Below are 17,249 nucleotides of genomic sequence, written 5' to 3'. Positions count from 1 at the left end.
TTATCCAAATACATACCCAATTCCTTCTTGTTTTAGCTCTTTCCAGTAATTTTTCATGCAACTCTTTCCCAATCCCATTTTTAAATTTTTTAACTATAGCTTCAGTTCTTTGATATTCTTCTTGATTAAGAAATGGCTTCACTGTAAGAAGGAAATGTTTTTATTTTAAAGACATGTTGTGGTTTAAGCTGCATTTATACTGAGATTTATTCCAAAATTCAGATATCCACAGGTTATAGAATGGATAAAAATACTCAAAATTTATTTTTCTGAAACAAGTATCTGAAGGAAGAACACCTTTTCAAATATCTGCAAATAGATCAGTGTCTTCTAATGAAACAAATACATATTTTCAAATAAATACAGATGACAGCAGATGAAAGCAATTGCTGAAAACCTGTTTATACTTGCCCCCATTGCCCCTTGTTCTATCACTGCAGTCCCTCATGAAGAGCATCCTTGTAGGTCCGCCTTCAGATACTGGAAGGCTGCTTAGATGATTTACATGATTGTATGACTACAGGGCCTCTTTTCCATTTAACAACTACGTGATCAGCAGCACTATTAGGAAGGAGCAGACCTCAGCCCTTTTCTCACTAGAGTTCGGTGAAACTTCTGTCTTGCCACTTTCTCCAGACCCCTCCACAGACCTTGCCTTCCTTTCTGCATAAGAGATCAGCTTCATGAACAGGAAGCATTCCATGAAAGACACCTTCAGTTGCATAGTTAAGGAACCCTCTCGAAAGCTAGAACTTTGGGGTTTCATACTCTCCAGTCAAGTCCAGGCTTCCAAGTCTTAACCTCTGGGGTGAGCTGAAAGGCTAAATAACTTGGTTATGGCCACTTCTCTGCTCAAGGCCTACATTTAAAACAAGATTAGTCATTCTGAATCCAATGCAGAGGTAGCTACTGTAAAGTCCTAAACAAGGTGCCTTCTGAAGCATATTCTGTCTAGCTTTTCCAGTTGATTAGCTTTAAACGGACAAGTGCTTTACCAACAAGTATACTAACTAATGTTAAGTGCCTGGTGTGCTCATTCCACCAGTGAAAGACAGCAGCTTCCAAGGAATGATTCACAGCATCTATGAAGGGTCATTTGGAGGTTCTGAACTGTTCTTCAGAAGCATCTGCTTTCCTCCGCTCACCTTCACAGACTAAACACATTACAAGCTTAAGCAATGAGAATCACAGAGTAAACTGTACATGTTCTGGCTATAAGTGATTTATACAAGGGAATACGGGGCAGAACAACAAATACCAGACTAACTTTCCTCCAACCTCCAGCAAGACTAAAGGAGATCAACATTGAAGTTATAAAATGACTTATGTACAACTAAGTAACTCAGGTAAAAAAAGGATGTGTGATAAGGTATTTATGAAAACACAGCTCAGAATGAGAAAACAAATTCACTATTAGGCTTTATCACTCCATGAGAATTATTTTTTAACTTGGAGAGTGAGGATTTACAAAACTAAGTTAAAAACAGAAATTCTGTTATTGCAGGTTCACTACCACAGCACAATTTTAGTTAATCTGCATTACAACAAAAAGAAAATATTTTTTGACATGCAGACACATACAGCATTTTTTCCTCTAAAAGCACCATTTCGACATATTACATCAAAAAGTGATGACATAAGGAACACCAAAGAAAACCTATTACTGTCTACTGGGCCATTTCTATTACACTCAGAAAAAAGAAAAAGGGAACTCAAGAGTGAACTTCGCTTCTACTTTCAGAAAGGGCAATTTTGCTGCAATATATTTCTGCGAAGGAAAGAACTCCAGGTCTTACTCTATTAGCGTTACAGGTAAGATATGAAGAACACGTTCCAGAAAAAAGCTCAATGTCTACAAACTCTTAAGACTATTAAAGAAACATGGGAAAGTAAAGGTAATATATCTTTGTCAATCCCAATATATCAAAGCCTGATAAGATATTAAGGACTAACCAGTCATGTTTGCTTTATAAACAAAGTTAGACACATGTGCAGTGATACTGTTTTCAAAACTTTGACCTTTAGACAGCAAACATTTTAAAGCAGAAATGATATTCAAGTTAAATTATCCAAAAATGCCCACCACTGCCTCCTCCTACTACTGTATAGTTAATAGTACTGGTGAGAAATAAGAACATGTAAGTATGAAAAAGTTTTAAATAATTTTTTGGGGGTTGTTGTTTTGCTGTTTTTGTTTTGTTTTTTTTTTTTAACAGAGATCCTGGGCAAACACATTCATAGACAAGCAAAGCAGTTATTATGCAAAATATGATTTTCAGATGGATAAATATCTCTTATTACACCTGCTGATATAGCTGGGGGGATGGGACGGACGGGACCCACACCAAAATGCAAAACCCTAAAAAAAACCAAAACCATCAAACCAAAAAATTAACTTTCCTAGATAACCAATTCCCTTGAAGAAAGGCAAATAGGCATTAAATGGCAACTCTCACTCAGGTTGCTCTGGACACTTCATTTCCCATTTTGAACCTGAAAAAGACCTTTGGCACTTAAAACTTGTCCAGATCCCCCACCCCAATCACATCAGTTTATAAAACCTGCAGCTACAAATCACAAACACCTTCAGATTAGCCTGGTTATAACAGCACACACCACACTACTATTACAATATTAAGTCGTTACCTGAATCAAGGTATTTACTTAAAGACTCATCAAGAGGAGGTACTGGCAGGGAAGGCAGAAAATCTTGGTACTGAAATGTTCGCTCCTCAGAGGATTCAAGGACTTGCTTCTGCATGATGTAGATCTACAGCACGACATCAACAGACCATTAAGGAAGCCTGAATGTATCTCCCCCCAGTCTCCCCCTACCCCCTAGCCATTTCCATGGTGAAAAACCCGCGGAAGCGTCCCATGACAAAACCAGGATCAAGCGGTTCTTGCTGGCCTGAAGTCACAAGAGGTACACACACAACAGGGGAAAACTATGACCTTTGCCCGCGTATGTCGAGATTTAACAAACTCAAGGCCCGTCGCCTTCTTTCCCGACTACAAGCCAGCCAGCCGGCCCTGGAACACCCGCCAACCGCGATCGGTGGCTAACTGGCGAAGGGGGAATCATCCACAGCGCGGCCGCCATCACGCAACCCGCCAGTCCCCTCAGACCCACCTCTCCTACCCCTGCGATCCCCGCCCGGCAGAAGAACGGCCCGCGAGCGACTAGACCGAACCCGGCCGGGGCCACCACCGCGCCGTAGCGTTGCTTACCAGGGCCCACACCGCGCAGCTGCCCCAGAGAGGCCCAGGGGGACGGAAGTAAGGAGACAGCCGAGCCGTCCGCACAGTCCTCAGCCCCACCGCCGCGCACCCCCGATGAAAGAGACCGACGGAGATCGCTGTTCGCCCCGCGGAGCGCCGCTTACCTTAAGCCGAACAGACCCACGCAGCCTCAACCAACTCCGCCTCCCTGCCGGCCGACTTCCACCTCTGCCCCGATTACATGCGAAGCCTGAAAGCCGGCGGGGCGGGGCAGCCTCAGGCAGAGAGGCGGCGGCCGGAGCGGCAGAGGCTGTGCGACCGCAGAGGCGGAAGCATGAAATGCCTTCACCGCCCCCCTGCGCTCCGGAAGGGCCGTCGGTGGTGGGCTGGGGTGTGAGTAAAATACGGGGACGCCGCTTGTGTTCGTTGCGGGCTGTGCCAGTTACTCCGGCGGCAGCCCGAACCCTGATGCGAGCCACCCCTAGCCAAGAGCGGCTCCTGGCTCAGGGGTAAGAAGCCCGACTGCTCTGCGGCTGGGGAAGAGATCAGGAGTCTGCAAGGACTCCCGTTTCTGTGGAGCAGGTCTAGGCTACACCGGTGGGTTTCTGTGCTACCTGTGGGATTGAGGCTTGTGGGGTGTGACTTGCAGCTCTGCGGGAGTGGCGGTTAAGCACAAACCACCAGCAGTGAGACTGCGATCTGGAGCGTTCCTCACATCTGGAGCAAACACTTCACCAGATGGTGAAGCACTGCTTGGACTCGGAAAGAGACGAGACCTGCCCAGTCTCACTTGCCGTGGTTAATGTTAAAAAGATTAAAAGGTCTCTAATTGCAGAAACACCGCCAGCACTGTATTTAACACACTGAAGGAGTCTCTGCCACCTGCATGTGTACGTGGGTGACATCTGTTGGAGACCTATGGCTGCCCCCTCTCCTACTGTTGCTGGGAGACCTGGTTGCTCTGAATTGCTCCCAAGTCCTGGAGAGCTGATAACTAAAGACTGGCAGCTCAGGTAGGTCTTGTAGTAGTAATAGAAGCAGTTTGCTGTGACAGCATGACATGCACTTCCATCTCCTGCCCTAGTGGCTATCTGCATCATCCAAGAGTCTCTACGTGAAATAGAAGGTTTGGACCAGGCTCAAGGATGTAGCCTGGTGCCTGCTGTCACTGCCTCCAGGCAGAGACATGGGGCCTACAGAAACCCTGTATAACCCTGAGAGATTGCAGACCCTACTGCTCACTTCCATCCCAATAAGGCTTCAGACATCGTTGCTACTAGAGGCTGTATGAGGACTGCAGCTTCCTATTGTTTCCTGTTCCCTTGTGGGAATGGTAGATTTAGCATCCCTGTCATCATCCCTTTCATCAAAGGTTTCTGTCACACATTGTTTTTTAATACTGTTTGGTTGAGCCATCTCACTCATTTCTAGGTAGGTCCAAAGGCAGCTTAGGGATTAAAATCAAAGGCAAGCATGTCTTCATCTAAAAGTCTAATTAGTAGCCTGTGCAAAAGAGCAAAGGTACAACACAATTCTTTCCCCAAAAATGCAGTTTAAGGAGGAGTTTGTAGTGATAGTTGCTATTTCTTAGTGGATTTTAGTTCAGGTTTCAGTTCACAACTGTAAGTCTAGTTTTGAATGAGTGTAGCAAAGTCAGCATGTGATAGACCAAAACTACAACCCTACAATTTCTTGATTATTCTTGCCACTTGTGAAATACTGGACATTGAGCTTGTCTCATTCCATAGTGTGAGTCAGAGACAGGAAACTGAGCTTGTCTCCAGCACAGTTTGCATTTGGCCATGGAGACCCTGAGCATAAATGAAGCAAATAACAAGGATGTTGGCTCTCAACACTGTGTAGATAGGATTGTTCTGCCCCTTTATTGGAAGCTGATGAGCCTCCACAGATAAGTGAAAGGATGACTCAAGGATGAGCTGACTCAGAGGATGGAGATGGAAAAGCAGACACCAGGATATGAGGGACAAGGACCACCCAGAGGACCCTCGAGGAAGCCCAGCTTTGAAACCGCACATGTGCTCACTAAGCTATGTGCATTATTATCAGAGTAATGCCCCTCTACTCTTCATATACAGATCATGGATAACACCCCAAAAGAACATGAACATGAAAGTGCAGGGCTCAGGTCAGAGGGAGAGCTCCCACCACCAACAATACTCCTGGGTGAAGAGGACCAATGAGACATCACTAGATCCACAGGTGGTGATACTTCTTTTCTTCTCTCTCCCTCTTTTTCTCCCTTTCTCCTCTCCTCTCTCTCTTTTCCTCCCTTTCTCTTCTCCTCTCTTTTCCACTGAACAGTGACTAAATCTAAGTGAAAATGTGTGGCATGGGACTTGCTGATCCAATTAAAGTAATCATTGTTGAGTTATTCCCTCTAACCACATGCCTTGTATTTTGTATTAATAAATTTGTATTTGTATTTGTATTAATAAATCATGAAACATGGTATTGTTTCACCTTAATTCATTACAAGGGTATCACGAACTTGGTTGTTGGTCCCAAGGGGAAGGAGGACATCCTAAATGACCCCTTTCAGGTCACAACACCACTGAGGCATTGGTAATTGGGAAATAGCAGTGACTGCTGTTTCATATTCTGCATTGCAAATGGCAAGTTTTTAAAATGTTGCTCCAAAGTTTTTAGTTGTAGTTATGGGAATTGCTATGATGTTATCCGAGTTGGGCCCTAGCAAAAAATTTTCCATCCACATATTTTAGATAACACACATTCTGATACACTGCTCAACATGTAGAGATGGAAATAGGAAGGGTTTTATTTTTAGTCATTCTTCACAATTGTACTTGCACAGGAGCACATCTAGCATAGGTGCTGTGAAATCAAAGCAGATAAACTGCTCATCTGCTGAATTGCTCCCTAATCCTCATTTTCTGCCATTCGTAAAGTTTATTATCTTACTGTACATTTTTAGAGCAGGAGGATGAAGGCCAGAAGGTGGCATAACAGGGATCACTTCGTCTCCTTTTCTTCATTTTCTTTTCGCATCAATTTTAAAATATTTTCTGTGACATAACCTGCCATGCTCAGAACATAATGTCCGCATTGCTGTACTGCATTGTCACTAGCGGCTTATGTGAACAGGGCTTTGTTCCTTGACCTCTTTTCCTCATTCCATCTGCAGCAGTAGCACCTTCTGGTGGCTTCCCTCTTGCTCCATCTCTTTGCTGCCAAAATGGCTTCTCATTACCTGCCTCACTATTTCTCCTTCCCTGGGCCACTTTGTTCAGTCACCTTTTGGTATGTGCTGTTATATGTAAAGCAGTTACTTTGTGGTTAATATACACAAAAGATAGCCAGAATTAATGACCTACTAAATTAGTATGTTAACCACCTACAGAGCCTTTGATTGTAGATGGAAAAGGGTCAGCTTTCACTGCTCCCTGTGGCACATGCTTGATGTTGCAGTCTGCCGCTTCATTTTTTCCCTTGAGATGTTATTATCTTTCCACATTTATATCCATCCTCTTGATCCTTGAGCTGCTGCCTGGCCCTATCTCAGCAGTCTTCACCTTTACCTCCACCTCCAATTTTACCATTTTTACATTTCACGGCTCAACTCTATGGACTTCCTCATAGCTCCTTCTCTCACTTTAACAATTTCCTCAAAAATCTGAGCAAAGGTTATGCAGAACTAAGCTGACAGCAGAAAGAGATGGAAAAAGGGGAGATTGTGTTGCTCCTTTTCATGTTCACCTTTGAAGCATCCACATGGTCTTTATATTTGCAGTTTCAACACCAGAATGTCCAGGTAATAAAACTGGGAATGAGTGCTGTGTAACTTTAATATTTATTTCAGTAATTTTGCATTAGTGATGCTGTGAGCACATCAGCTGCAAGCTGTCCACAAACAAGTTTCTCCATGATTTCCCATAATTTTTTTTAAGTCTAAGTAAAGGGATGGGTAAGGCAGCTTTCTGGAGAATAGAGTATCAGTTGATAAAGACAGATATAGATATCTTTCAGCATCAACTTTTAGATGTTAGCAATGGCACTAACCTATTTGGAGTGTAATCTGCTAAAAATGCAGGCGTGAGTGAGATGTTGCTGGGAGAAATATGACCAATGGAGAAAAAAGCTGAGTATAACTCCATACTTTTCTCCATTACTTTATAATGTCTAATGACAAAAGATTGCCTTAGGCTTTCTTTTTCAAGAAGCAAAGACCAGGAGTTTCATGGACTCAAGAGCTACTGAGACATGGTTTCCTACAGGGTTTATCCCTGTGCTTTATTCACCTCCTAAATGCAAGATCACACCATTGCTTTTCCCTGAATTAGGAAAACTTTTAGGGATTAAAAAACACTGTAGTGAGTATTACAGTGTATGTTACAGGTGTGCTTTCTCTCTAACAGGACACCTCTTTTCACAACCCTGTTATTTTCCAAAAAGCCTAAGTACCTACCCTGGAAAATAAGTATTTTTTTACTTTTATTAATGATGATGTGACTAATGAATGTGAACAAGCATGTGTGTGATGCAGTAACATGTAAGGTACTTATTCAACTGCAGAAATAAGAAATTCCAACTAGATCACAATGTTTAGGACTCTGAGACATTCTGGTATCCATAGGCTGTTCCACATTTCTGTTGTAAAGGTAAAACCAATAGAGAATGACATTGACTAACTGTCCTCCAGCCTGCCAGCTGTGTTATTACAAGTTTGCAGATGCCAAGTTGTTAATGCCCTGATTTGTTAAAGTTTCCATGTTCTCAGCCATATGTTTCAGATGCCTCTCTGGGTGTCAGCAATCCAGCAGCCTGAATAGCAGACTCCGTATGTACCACTGAAGTGGACGGTTTGACTCCAAGGCTCCCTTATCCACTTTGTGCTTACTGGGAGGCTGGTGAATTGACTTACCTTAGATCTAAATTCTGTGAGTAGATAGCCATCTGGGGATAGGATTGCTTTTTGCCTTGCTTTCAGAACCTACAGGCAAGCAGTTAACCCCTGTGTGCTTGAATGAAATGTGTTTAGCATGTAAGATTTACAAGTGCCTAGATAGCTGAGAAAGCTCTCCTGTCCTGGACTGCCCAACTGGCAAATACCACAGTCCTGCAGCTCACAAAGACTCATTCCATAGATTTCTAGACTGTGCACCATAGAATATCTTTTCACTCAAGAAATATCAAAACAGGCCTGTGCTGTGAGCACTCAGTGTTTCTTTACCTTTGCCTTTATGTTTTCTGCAGGGTGGGGCTGTTGGGTCTATTTCTATGTTTGTTCTGGAGGCTGGTCAGTACAAGAGCAGTTTTGTTGTTGCTTGGGGTTTAACTGTACTGTTTAATTAATATTTGCCCACCTACTAAGGTAATGCCATGATAATGAATAAAGCAAATGTAAAAGCTCATCATGCCCTGAAAGCCTATCTCTCAAAAGCACAACTGAACAATAATCCAAAATTTCTTTAGTATACCACATCGGTGTCCAGTTTGGGTGCCACTGCTCTAGAAGGATGTCAAAATACTGAAGCGAGTGTGGCAGGGGCCCCTGTGATTGTGGCTGGAGTGGGTGGTGTATAGGAGGCTGAGAGGTTTTGTCTTGAGAGTGCTAAATGAGGATTTTATTAATATCTTCACCTACCTAATGGAAGGGTATGAAGAGGACTGACAGAGCCAGGCTTTTCTTGGATATAGTCAGTTAAAAGACAAAAGACTTGCAAATACAAGGTGCAACAAGGGGTTAGTTAGGAAGAAAAATACCTTCACCATGAGCACAGTTGAACACTACAATAAGGTTACCTAGGGAGGCTGTGGAGTCTCCATCCTTGGAAATATTCAAAACTCAATGAAGCAGGGCTTGGACTATATGATCTATAGAGGCCCCTTTCTACCAAAATTATTCTGTGATTTATCTGACTGCTGTTGTAATCTTTTATATCTTTGTCCTGGGTTCAGCGGTAGCAGTCATTTTTCTCCATCTTAGTAGTTGGTGCAGTGCTGTGTTTTTCACTTTCAGCCTGGGAACAGCGCTGATAACACCGATGTTCTTAGTTGGTGCTCAATAATGTTTACTCTGACCAAGGACTTTCTGAGTCTCATGTTCTGCCAGGGAAGAGGGGAAGCCGGGAGGAAGCAAAGACAGGACACCTGACCCTAAGCAGCTAAAGGCGTATTCCATACCACAGCATGGCATGCCCAGTATATAAACTGGGGCAGTTATCTGGAAGGGCTAGCTCACTGCTCAGTCAGGCTGGGTATCGGTCGGCTGGTGGTGAGCGGTTGTGTTCTCTTCCCTTGTTATTTCCCTTATCATTATTATTATTGGTGGTAGCAGCAGTGGTTTGTGTTATACCTTAGTTACTGGACTGTTCTTATCTCAACCCGTGGGAGTTACATTCTTTCGATTCTCCTCCACATCCCTCCAGGAGTGGGGGGAGGAAGCAGGGGGGAGTTGAGCGAGTGGCTGCGTGGTTGTGGGTTGCTGGCTGGGCTTAAACCACAACAATCTTTATATCTTTATAGAACTAAAATTTTATTTTCAGCTTATTCTAAATGTGAATAAAAGGATATGCACTCCCCCCCGAAATATTTTCTTTAAATTCAGTAGGTTTTTTCTCACACTGAGCAATTTCTTTGCCAATAGTGCAACAAAGAAGCATTCTTTTTGACTATGAACATTCTAAAGCAGCTTTTGTCTGCCACTAATTCATCAGATCACATATCTAGCTTCATAGGTAATAAAATAAAAACTTGTTTCTGTTGAAAACCTTACAATCCAGGAAAATCGTGATTATTCTTATGTATCCTTTCTTCTTTGTAATAGGATCTAAGTCAGATCTTAGGCATAAGGCCAACAGATGAAAGCAGTGGAAAGATAAAGACAATTTTGAAATAATCTATTATTTTTAACTGCTGTCTTGTAAAAAAAGAATGAGACAAAAAAACCCACAAACAAAACAAAACCCCAAAACAACCGAGACATTTCCCTATCCAGATATGTTTAGATTTGCAATAAATCCAGATTCAGCTGCAAGCATGCCACAGATTGATTATTCATGCAAGAATTCTGTCTTGTGTGTGGTTTAGATGTTTATTTTTCTAAATGAGAATTACATCAGCTGAATGTGTCTTTCAAACCAGTAAGGCAGACTCCGCGGGATTTTTGTTTCAGTAAAAGCTGTAAAATAACTAAGGGCAAATTACTCCATTAGGTTTCCACAGATGTGTCTTTTACATCCAAACCCTGGGGCTGTATATGTAATCTCAGCATGTACCTTTCCAGCTTATTTAAGGGGCTAAAGATTGCAAAAAGGTCACGAGGGGCAACCTGCCTTAAAAACAGGAGGATGGCAAGACTGTACGGGATCAGCTGACTAGCACAGGTGAAGTTTTCAGCTTGATAAACAGTGTGCTCTTACTACATAGCCATGTAGTTGCTAGTGTTGGCAGAAAGACTGAGGTAGACATTTATGCCCCGAGAACGTGGGAAGGGCAGGATTCTCTCTTTCATCATCAGCAAGACCAGACAAAGTTGATGACAAACCTGCAGCTCAGTTACAGCTTTGTCGTAGGTTACTCTCTGAGCCATGCAGTTTCCCTGCTCCCCATACTTGCCTTCCCCACAGATTTTGCAACAGAATTAGATTTGATTTGTAACCACCATTGCAGCAATAGCTGCCTTACTAGTACTAGCTTTGGACTTCATAAGCATCCTAAGCACTGTGATTGCCAGCTGGAAGTCCCTCTGGACACTGTGCGATGAACCTTGATACCCTCTCCAGTTCCTTTTTCTGTAGAAAACCTCCTTATCTGACATGTGCCTTAGCATAGTTTCCAGGAGGATCTGCTCCCTGATTTTGCCGGGCACTGCAGTGAGACTGACCAGCCTGTAGTGCCCTGGGTCTTTCTTTTCTCCCTTTTTAAAAATGGGTGTGATGTTTCCCCTTTTTCAGTCACGGGGAACTTCACCAGCCTGCCATGACTTCTCAAATACGATGAATAATGGCTTGGCAACTATATCTGCCAGTTCCCTCAGGACCCACATCTCATCAGGTCCATCAGTGAATTCATGCTTACAGCATGGGCCGTTCATTAACTTGTGTGAAGATGTTACCAAATCCTCCTCTGGTCCCATAGCTTTGCTCTGGGAGTATGAGAGGGGGAAGACAGGTGGGAAGATGAGGCCTATTTGTGATGCCAGTGTATCTGTAGGTGGTGTCATGAAGTAATAATTACTAGCAGCCACTGGCAATGATGGCAACACCTGAATGACCTCAACCCATTTACAAAGAGAAAGATATCAAATAGTAAAGAAAAATATCCACAGGTCTTAGCATAAAGCTTCTCAGCATATTTGCTGACATGTGATCTAATCATGGGTGACAACCAGCACAATTTCTTCATGATTAAATCCTTTCAAGGAAAAGCCTCTATGTTAAGGATCCTGGTACTAAACTACATCCACGCTGAATTATTTCCCTAATACATTGGCAAGAGTATCTCTTGCATTTCTTTTCATTTTGCAAAATGACTCTTCTAGAGAAGAAACGACTTCGTTCCTCATTTCATCAATACACCTATCAAAATGTCAGTGCTGTGACCTGATTGTCCAATATGTAATAAAGGTCAGTGTATGATCAGTTAATACCCATTTAGCTATTTGCAGAATTGCCTGTGCCTTGCTCTATCAGTGACTTAGTAGAGGTGAGACACTTCTGCTTCCTGATAACAGCAGGGTCTGAAGGTTCAGGCATCCTCACTAACATCATTGACTATAGAAGAAAAATATTTTGTCTTCAAATATTCTATATACATATGCATATTACCTAATATGCTACAGATTTAAACTCTTGCTGGTGAAGTAAATCAGCATCTACAGTTACAGGCTCTTCCTATTCTACTTTTCTTGGATTCCTGCTATTTCCACACATAAGCACCCGCACTTCTTTGGTCCCACATCTCACTTCCATTTTGTTTTGGTGAGCCCTTGTCACTGTCTAGTCTGCTGTTCCTTCCTTGAGCTCTCCCTTTGATTACCTACCACCCTGTGCCCTTGGTTGTCCGTAAACATTCCTAGCTTTCTGAGACGGTTTTCTTCATGCTTTTTAGGATCTATTTCTGTCTTTTCTGTGATTCAGTCTCTGGCAACTTTTTACTTGGCTCACCTTAAGTACTGATGATTCCCAAAGGATTAAACAGCAGAGCTGTTAATGCAGGTCTTTTTCAGCAATTTCTGATCAATGTAATTTGTTTCAACTGGTGCATAGAAATCACGTGCTTTTCAGCCAACAGTGCTAAGAGTTTTTCCCTAGAAGGTCTGGCAATTATCCATAGGGTGTGATGTGTGATGATGGCATAAAATATTCTGGGATACCTGCATAATTACTTGGGAAACACTGTCATCAAATCCCGTGGTATGGGTTTATTCAGAAGAGCGATTCCTACTCCATAATAACATTCATTGCTTCCCTTCCAGAGAGTATGCACAGTTTTGTATCCAGGCAACAAAAAAAATCATTGCAGTTATTCAGTGTATCACTTGTTAATTTCCTATCCTAGTGATAGGATACGTGAAAATGGTTCAAAGCTACACCAGGGAGGTTGACACTGGGCATTAGGAAGCATTTCTTTACTGAGAAGGTGGTCAAACACTGGAACAGGCTCCCTAGAGAGGTGGTCAATGCCCCAGGCCTGTCAGTGTTTGAGAGCCATTTGTACAATCCCTTAACAACGTGCTTTAACTTGGTCAGCCCTGAATTGGTCAAGGAGTTGGACTAGATGATCACCGTAGATCCCTTTCAACCAAAAAAGCCTGTCCTATTCCATACTAGTACTGGATTAGCAAAGTTACTTCTGCGAAGCCCTCTTTTACCTTCAGCTCTGGAAATTGCAAACGTAATTTTGGTTGAGCTGGCTTTTATAACATTAACAACTGTTAATGTTACAAACAGGGCTATAACAAGGTGTCAGATTTTACAGTTGGCACAATTTGAGGTAGGAATAAATAAAGCATATTAGGTGCTTCATTACAAATTTCACCTTACGATCAAACACCTCTGATAATAGCAGATACCTCATGTGGAGAAGTAGTCTGGTGCACAACAGCACAGGTCAGGACTAGCCAATGTAACCTGCTTTAAATTGTGCACTTCTCAAACATAAGTGTGCCCCATCTTACTTCATAATAATTGTCACACCAAAGCACTAGCCTTAGCAACAGATTCCACATTTGTGATTTGGAAATGGCAGCTGAAAGCCCCGGGGCCAGCCCTCACTGTGGAGACTGGGCCTTCCCATGGAAACTGCTGCAGTCGGAAGGGTTGATTTAGGGTTTCCCAGGAAAGCAGAAATCAGGAGTGAGTAAAAAAATGCAGACCTTGTGTGAGAAAGGAGCAGTGCTTACTGACTGGGTGGGCCTACAGGCAGGCTTTCCTTTTAACATCACAGATTTGTCAGTTTCCTGGAAATGATGAAGACAAATGTGGAAGAATGAAGAATGATGTGAAAACCACAAAGCAGTCCAGCCTATGTGTCTCAAGTTAAGCATCAGAACCCGTTTTGGCACTCAGGTTCCTTAGTTTTTGTCACTGCTTTTGAATATTTTTATTATTCTTGTTACAGCTAACTAAAAATGAAAAAAAAAAAAAAAGCCAGTCTTCTTAGTACTACAAATGTGGTTACAAATGCACTGGTGTTTCTAGGTTGTCTGATTGATAGCATCTGGTCACCAGGAGCATAATATGGTAGCTAGTATAAAATCATCAAATACAACCAGTGTGTTGTTCATACACCACTATGTCTTCCAGCTTGTAGAAATTACAATTGGCCTACCAACCAAACGCAGTGTTTTATTCAAATCAGGCGATGGTCTACATCAGCATTTTCAGGCCCCTACAAAACTGTCCAGCAGAGGTGTGAATGCTGCACTCCTGAGAAAAGCCAGGCTTTTCTTGGATACTTTATAAGGCCTTTCCTTCAGTAAAGCTGTGGGTCACCATGTACTGAAATTGCTACAAGTTCTGTACTGCCATGGGCATGTTAACCTGTGCTTTTTAAATCAGTGGGATTGATGCAGTGCACCTTCCTCATTTTGCTGACAAATGCTGTATGTAACACCTAACACATGATGTTCCTGTTTCCCTTTTAGGATGCTGTGTACCTTAGTCCCTGCCTTTTTTTTCTGGGGTGTGACACACACAGCTCCTCCCCTTAAGCCCACAAAAGACATAAAAGCAGGCAGCTGTGCCACCTGAGTGCACATCTGCTCTTCTCCTGTGGAGCTGGCTTTGCTCTTTCTTGCTGTGCAGTGCTGAGGAGTAGATCCACCCTCAGGCTATTGCTTCTTAACACTGCTGGTCTTCCCGGCTACTCAGGTATTTGCAGCTAAAGTAAACTGAATGGGGATGGAATAAATGTGTATGAGTAGAAAATGTGGAAAATTCTCAGTGACTGGTAGTGTATCTCTGAACAGTTGAAGGGCTTTGACTAAATGTGCTTATTTATCAGGCTTTACATTTTTGTATCACCTTTGGAATCAGTTTGACTTTTCTTATTTGATTGTCAAAACATTGGCTTCAGAAATGTTTGAGGGTTTGTGTCTTTTTGTGGGAAAACTGTGTAAATGGAACTAATGGTACTGGAACTAAATGAACCTACCAGAGGGATTCTGTCTTCTGCAGCACTGGTTCCACTATCCTTTAGCTATTTTTAATTGTTTGCCCAGTGATTGTTGATACACTTTTTTTGACTTGTTCTTCTTAGAGTTTCTCTGAAGTGATTCTTAACAAAGTAAACAAACTTTCTAGTTTAGACGTATGTATATGTGAAAATCAAGAAATTGCCACAGCAGCATTAGGGTAGATTTGCTTCTGTCTTGCTTGCATTACATAGTTTTAAAATAGGCATGAATTGCTGCCTATTCTGATCTGGTTGTATTTCTAAAACTTTCTGTGCAGGTAAAAAAGACTGCATGTAGGCATATAGGTGTATTTTATGATGAATCAGCCCTTGCATATAGTGAGCATATGCTACCAATTGTAGGATATCATCTCAATGCTTATATCCACAAATCTAATCAGCAAGAATGGAGGACAAGAAAATCTGGAAAGAAGATTCAGATAGTAAAGACAGTATCTGGTGCTAGAGACAATGCAGTTGGCATATTCAATGCTATTTTTCCTTCTCAGCAAGAAGGAAGGGGTTATAAATCTTGCTTCTGCTGTTACTTCTGTCAGTCAATGAAAATACTAAACCTGCTGTGGTAAAGCTGAATGCGGCTCTTGTTACTCCACCATCTCAAAAAGAATGTAACTGATAGTTGATGTACCACAAGTAGTTTTGATGACAGAAAATATTGCAGCCCATTGTATCAAATTAGACTTCATTTGTTCTACCTGAAAAGTCTTGTTCTAGAATGATGTGTTGTTTTCTTTGGCTTTTTTTAAGGAATGGAGAAGGTGGTTGCTTGTCCATACAAAAGGCCAGATGCTCTCTATAGGTTGATATGCTTTCCATGGGCTGGAAGTGGAGCTTCTCATTTTGCTCATTGGGGCAGCCTCTTCAGCAGTTCAATTGAAGGTTAGTCATTTGTGTGGGTAAAGCAGAAGTTAAGCATGTCTGAAATACATGGTAGCAAATTTTTTTGAATGGACTATGATGTTCTTGATAGCACTGCAATGTTTATCCAGCGGATCTAATCCAGAAAGGAATTCCATTAGGAGCTAGCATTTCCATTAGGGTGCTGTTAAATTTCTGTGCCACCTTGGATCAAATTATACGTTAAAAAGTTGTGAAATTTAGCTGTGAGGATACAAGACTACAGTATGCTTGACTGCTTCAGAAACTATTGGTGTGATTCAGAAACAGCAGTACACTGTCATATTGTTAATATGTTAAAAAAAGGCATCAGCAAAGTCAACAATGAAGATATGAGAACCTAGTTTTAATGTTGAGAGACTGAACAGAAGTTCTTTTATCCAGAGTGTTTGCATGGTTTTACACTTCTTGTATCAAAACTGAAGTTTAAACTGTGGATTTATGACAGTCGACATTAATGGAGACCATTGCCAAGGCAATTGTACCGGTCCTCTAAATGCTTGTATGCTGTGTGCTTTCTGTAAGCAGTTGCACAAGTCACATCAGATTTGCATGGATTTTTTTTTTTTTTTTCTTCTTAATAAAAAGGGAAGAAAAAGCTTTTTTTCACTGGAACTACTTCCAAATAAGTTACTAAGGAGATGGCCTAGAAACAAATGCAGACACGGATGAATAAAATCAGGGTGCAGCATGCTCTTTCAGAGATGTCTTGTGCAGAAAGGAAGTAAGATGTAGACATTTCTGTCTATGGTATTAGATATTGGTTTATTCTTTCTCTGCTAAAATACTTTGCATCTGACCCATTACTTCCATGTGAGTTTGGAAGTATGTGTGATGTCAAGAAGATTTTAGAAAACCAACTTTCTTTCCCTCATCTATTAATTCCTTACACTGCAGATTTCTGACCCAAGGCATTTATCAATCAGAACAGTTAGAGAGGCAACATTTGGGAGTAAAGGAAGGGGTGTAAACCTAATCTCTTCACAAGATTAAAAAACAGTAATAGAATAGCAAATACACTGTATCAGCTTTAAGAAAGCTTAATTTAAATAATCTATATATTCTCTAAAATAGATTTAAAAGCTCAATTAAAATGATTGTACTATTTCTATCTGAAATAACTATAATTCTTTTCCCTCCCTTCCTCCACCTCTTCTGCAGTGTCCTCCGTAAACCTTCCTGGAAGAGATTCTCGTCAGGGGGAGCCTTTTGCAAAAGACATGGCACATGTAGTTAATGAAATTTCAAGTGTTTTGTTAAAAGGACTGCAAGAAAAACCATTTGCATTTTTTGGTCACAGGTAAAAATACATACATTTGTAGATACTCCGGTGAAGGAGCTTTATCTTTGAACTCTAGGAATAGATAGTTACTTGCCTTTATTTGCAAAAACTTGAGGAAAATACCCTTCTGCAAAAGCTTTTTGTCAAGTCATCCTAAAACATGCTGTTG

At 41.7% G+C, this 17,249-nt stretch overlaps 2 protein-coding genes across 4 annotated transcripts in view; one reads left to right on the top strand and one right to left on the bottom strand.

Annotated features, from left to right (window-relative positions):
• Positions 1 to 17,249, bottom strand: part of CROT (carnitine O-octanoyltransferase) — a 47,923-nt gene that overhangs the window by 14,336 nt on the left and 16,338 nt on the right. For 2 of the 3 annotated variants that reach the window (XM_061468378.1, XM_061468380.1), the window contains exons 1-2: positions 2,647 to 2,805; positions 17 to 141 (exon numbers count right to left, since the gene is read on the bottom strand). In XM_061468378.1, coding sequence (XP_061324362.1) covers positions 17 to 141; positions 2,647 to 2,761 — 240 coding nt within the window. In that variant the 5' untranslated portion in view covers positions 2,762 to 2,805. Of the gene's footprint in view, positions 1 to 16; positions 142 to 2,646; positions 2,806 to 17,249 lie in introns of those variants that run through there. The other variant, XM_061468379.1, reaches the window with a different exon arrangement.
• OLAH (oleoyl-ACP hydrolase) overlaps positions 14,748 to 17,249 on the top strand; it is a 221,580-nt gene continuing 219,078 nt past the window's right edge. The window contains exons 1-2 of the mRNA XM_061468387.1: positions 14,748 to 15,780; positions 16,960 to 17,098. Of these exons, the coding sequence (XP_061324371.1) occupies positions 15,651 to 15,780; positions 16,960 to 17,098 (269 nt within the window). The 5' untranslated portion in view covers positions 14,748 to 15,650. The remainder of the gene's footprint in view (positions 15,781 to 16,959; positions 17,099 to 17,249) is intronic.

The sequence above is a fragment of the Pezoporus flaviventris genome, unplaced genomic scaffold (assembly GCF_033815535.1).
Source record: "Pezoporus flaviventris isolate CSIRO_AGI_PZ_B2104156 unplaced genomic scaffold, CSIRO_AGI_Pfla_v1 ptg000047l, whole genome shotgun sequence".
NCBI classification, from domain to species: domain Eukaryota; kingdom Metazoa; phylum Chordata; class Aves; order Psittaciformes; family Psittacidae; genus Pezoporus; species Pezoporus flaviventris.
Note: the sequence above shows the minus strand (reverse complement) of the source record. Positions and strands in the feature narration are given on the sequence as shown.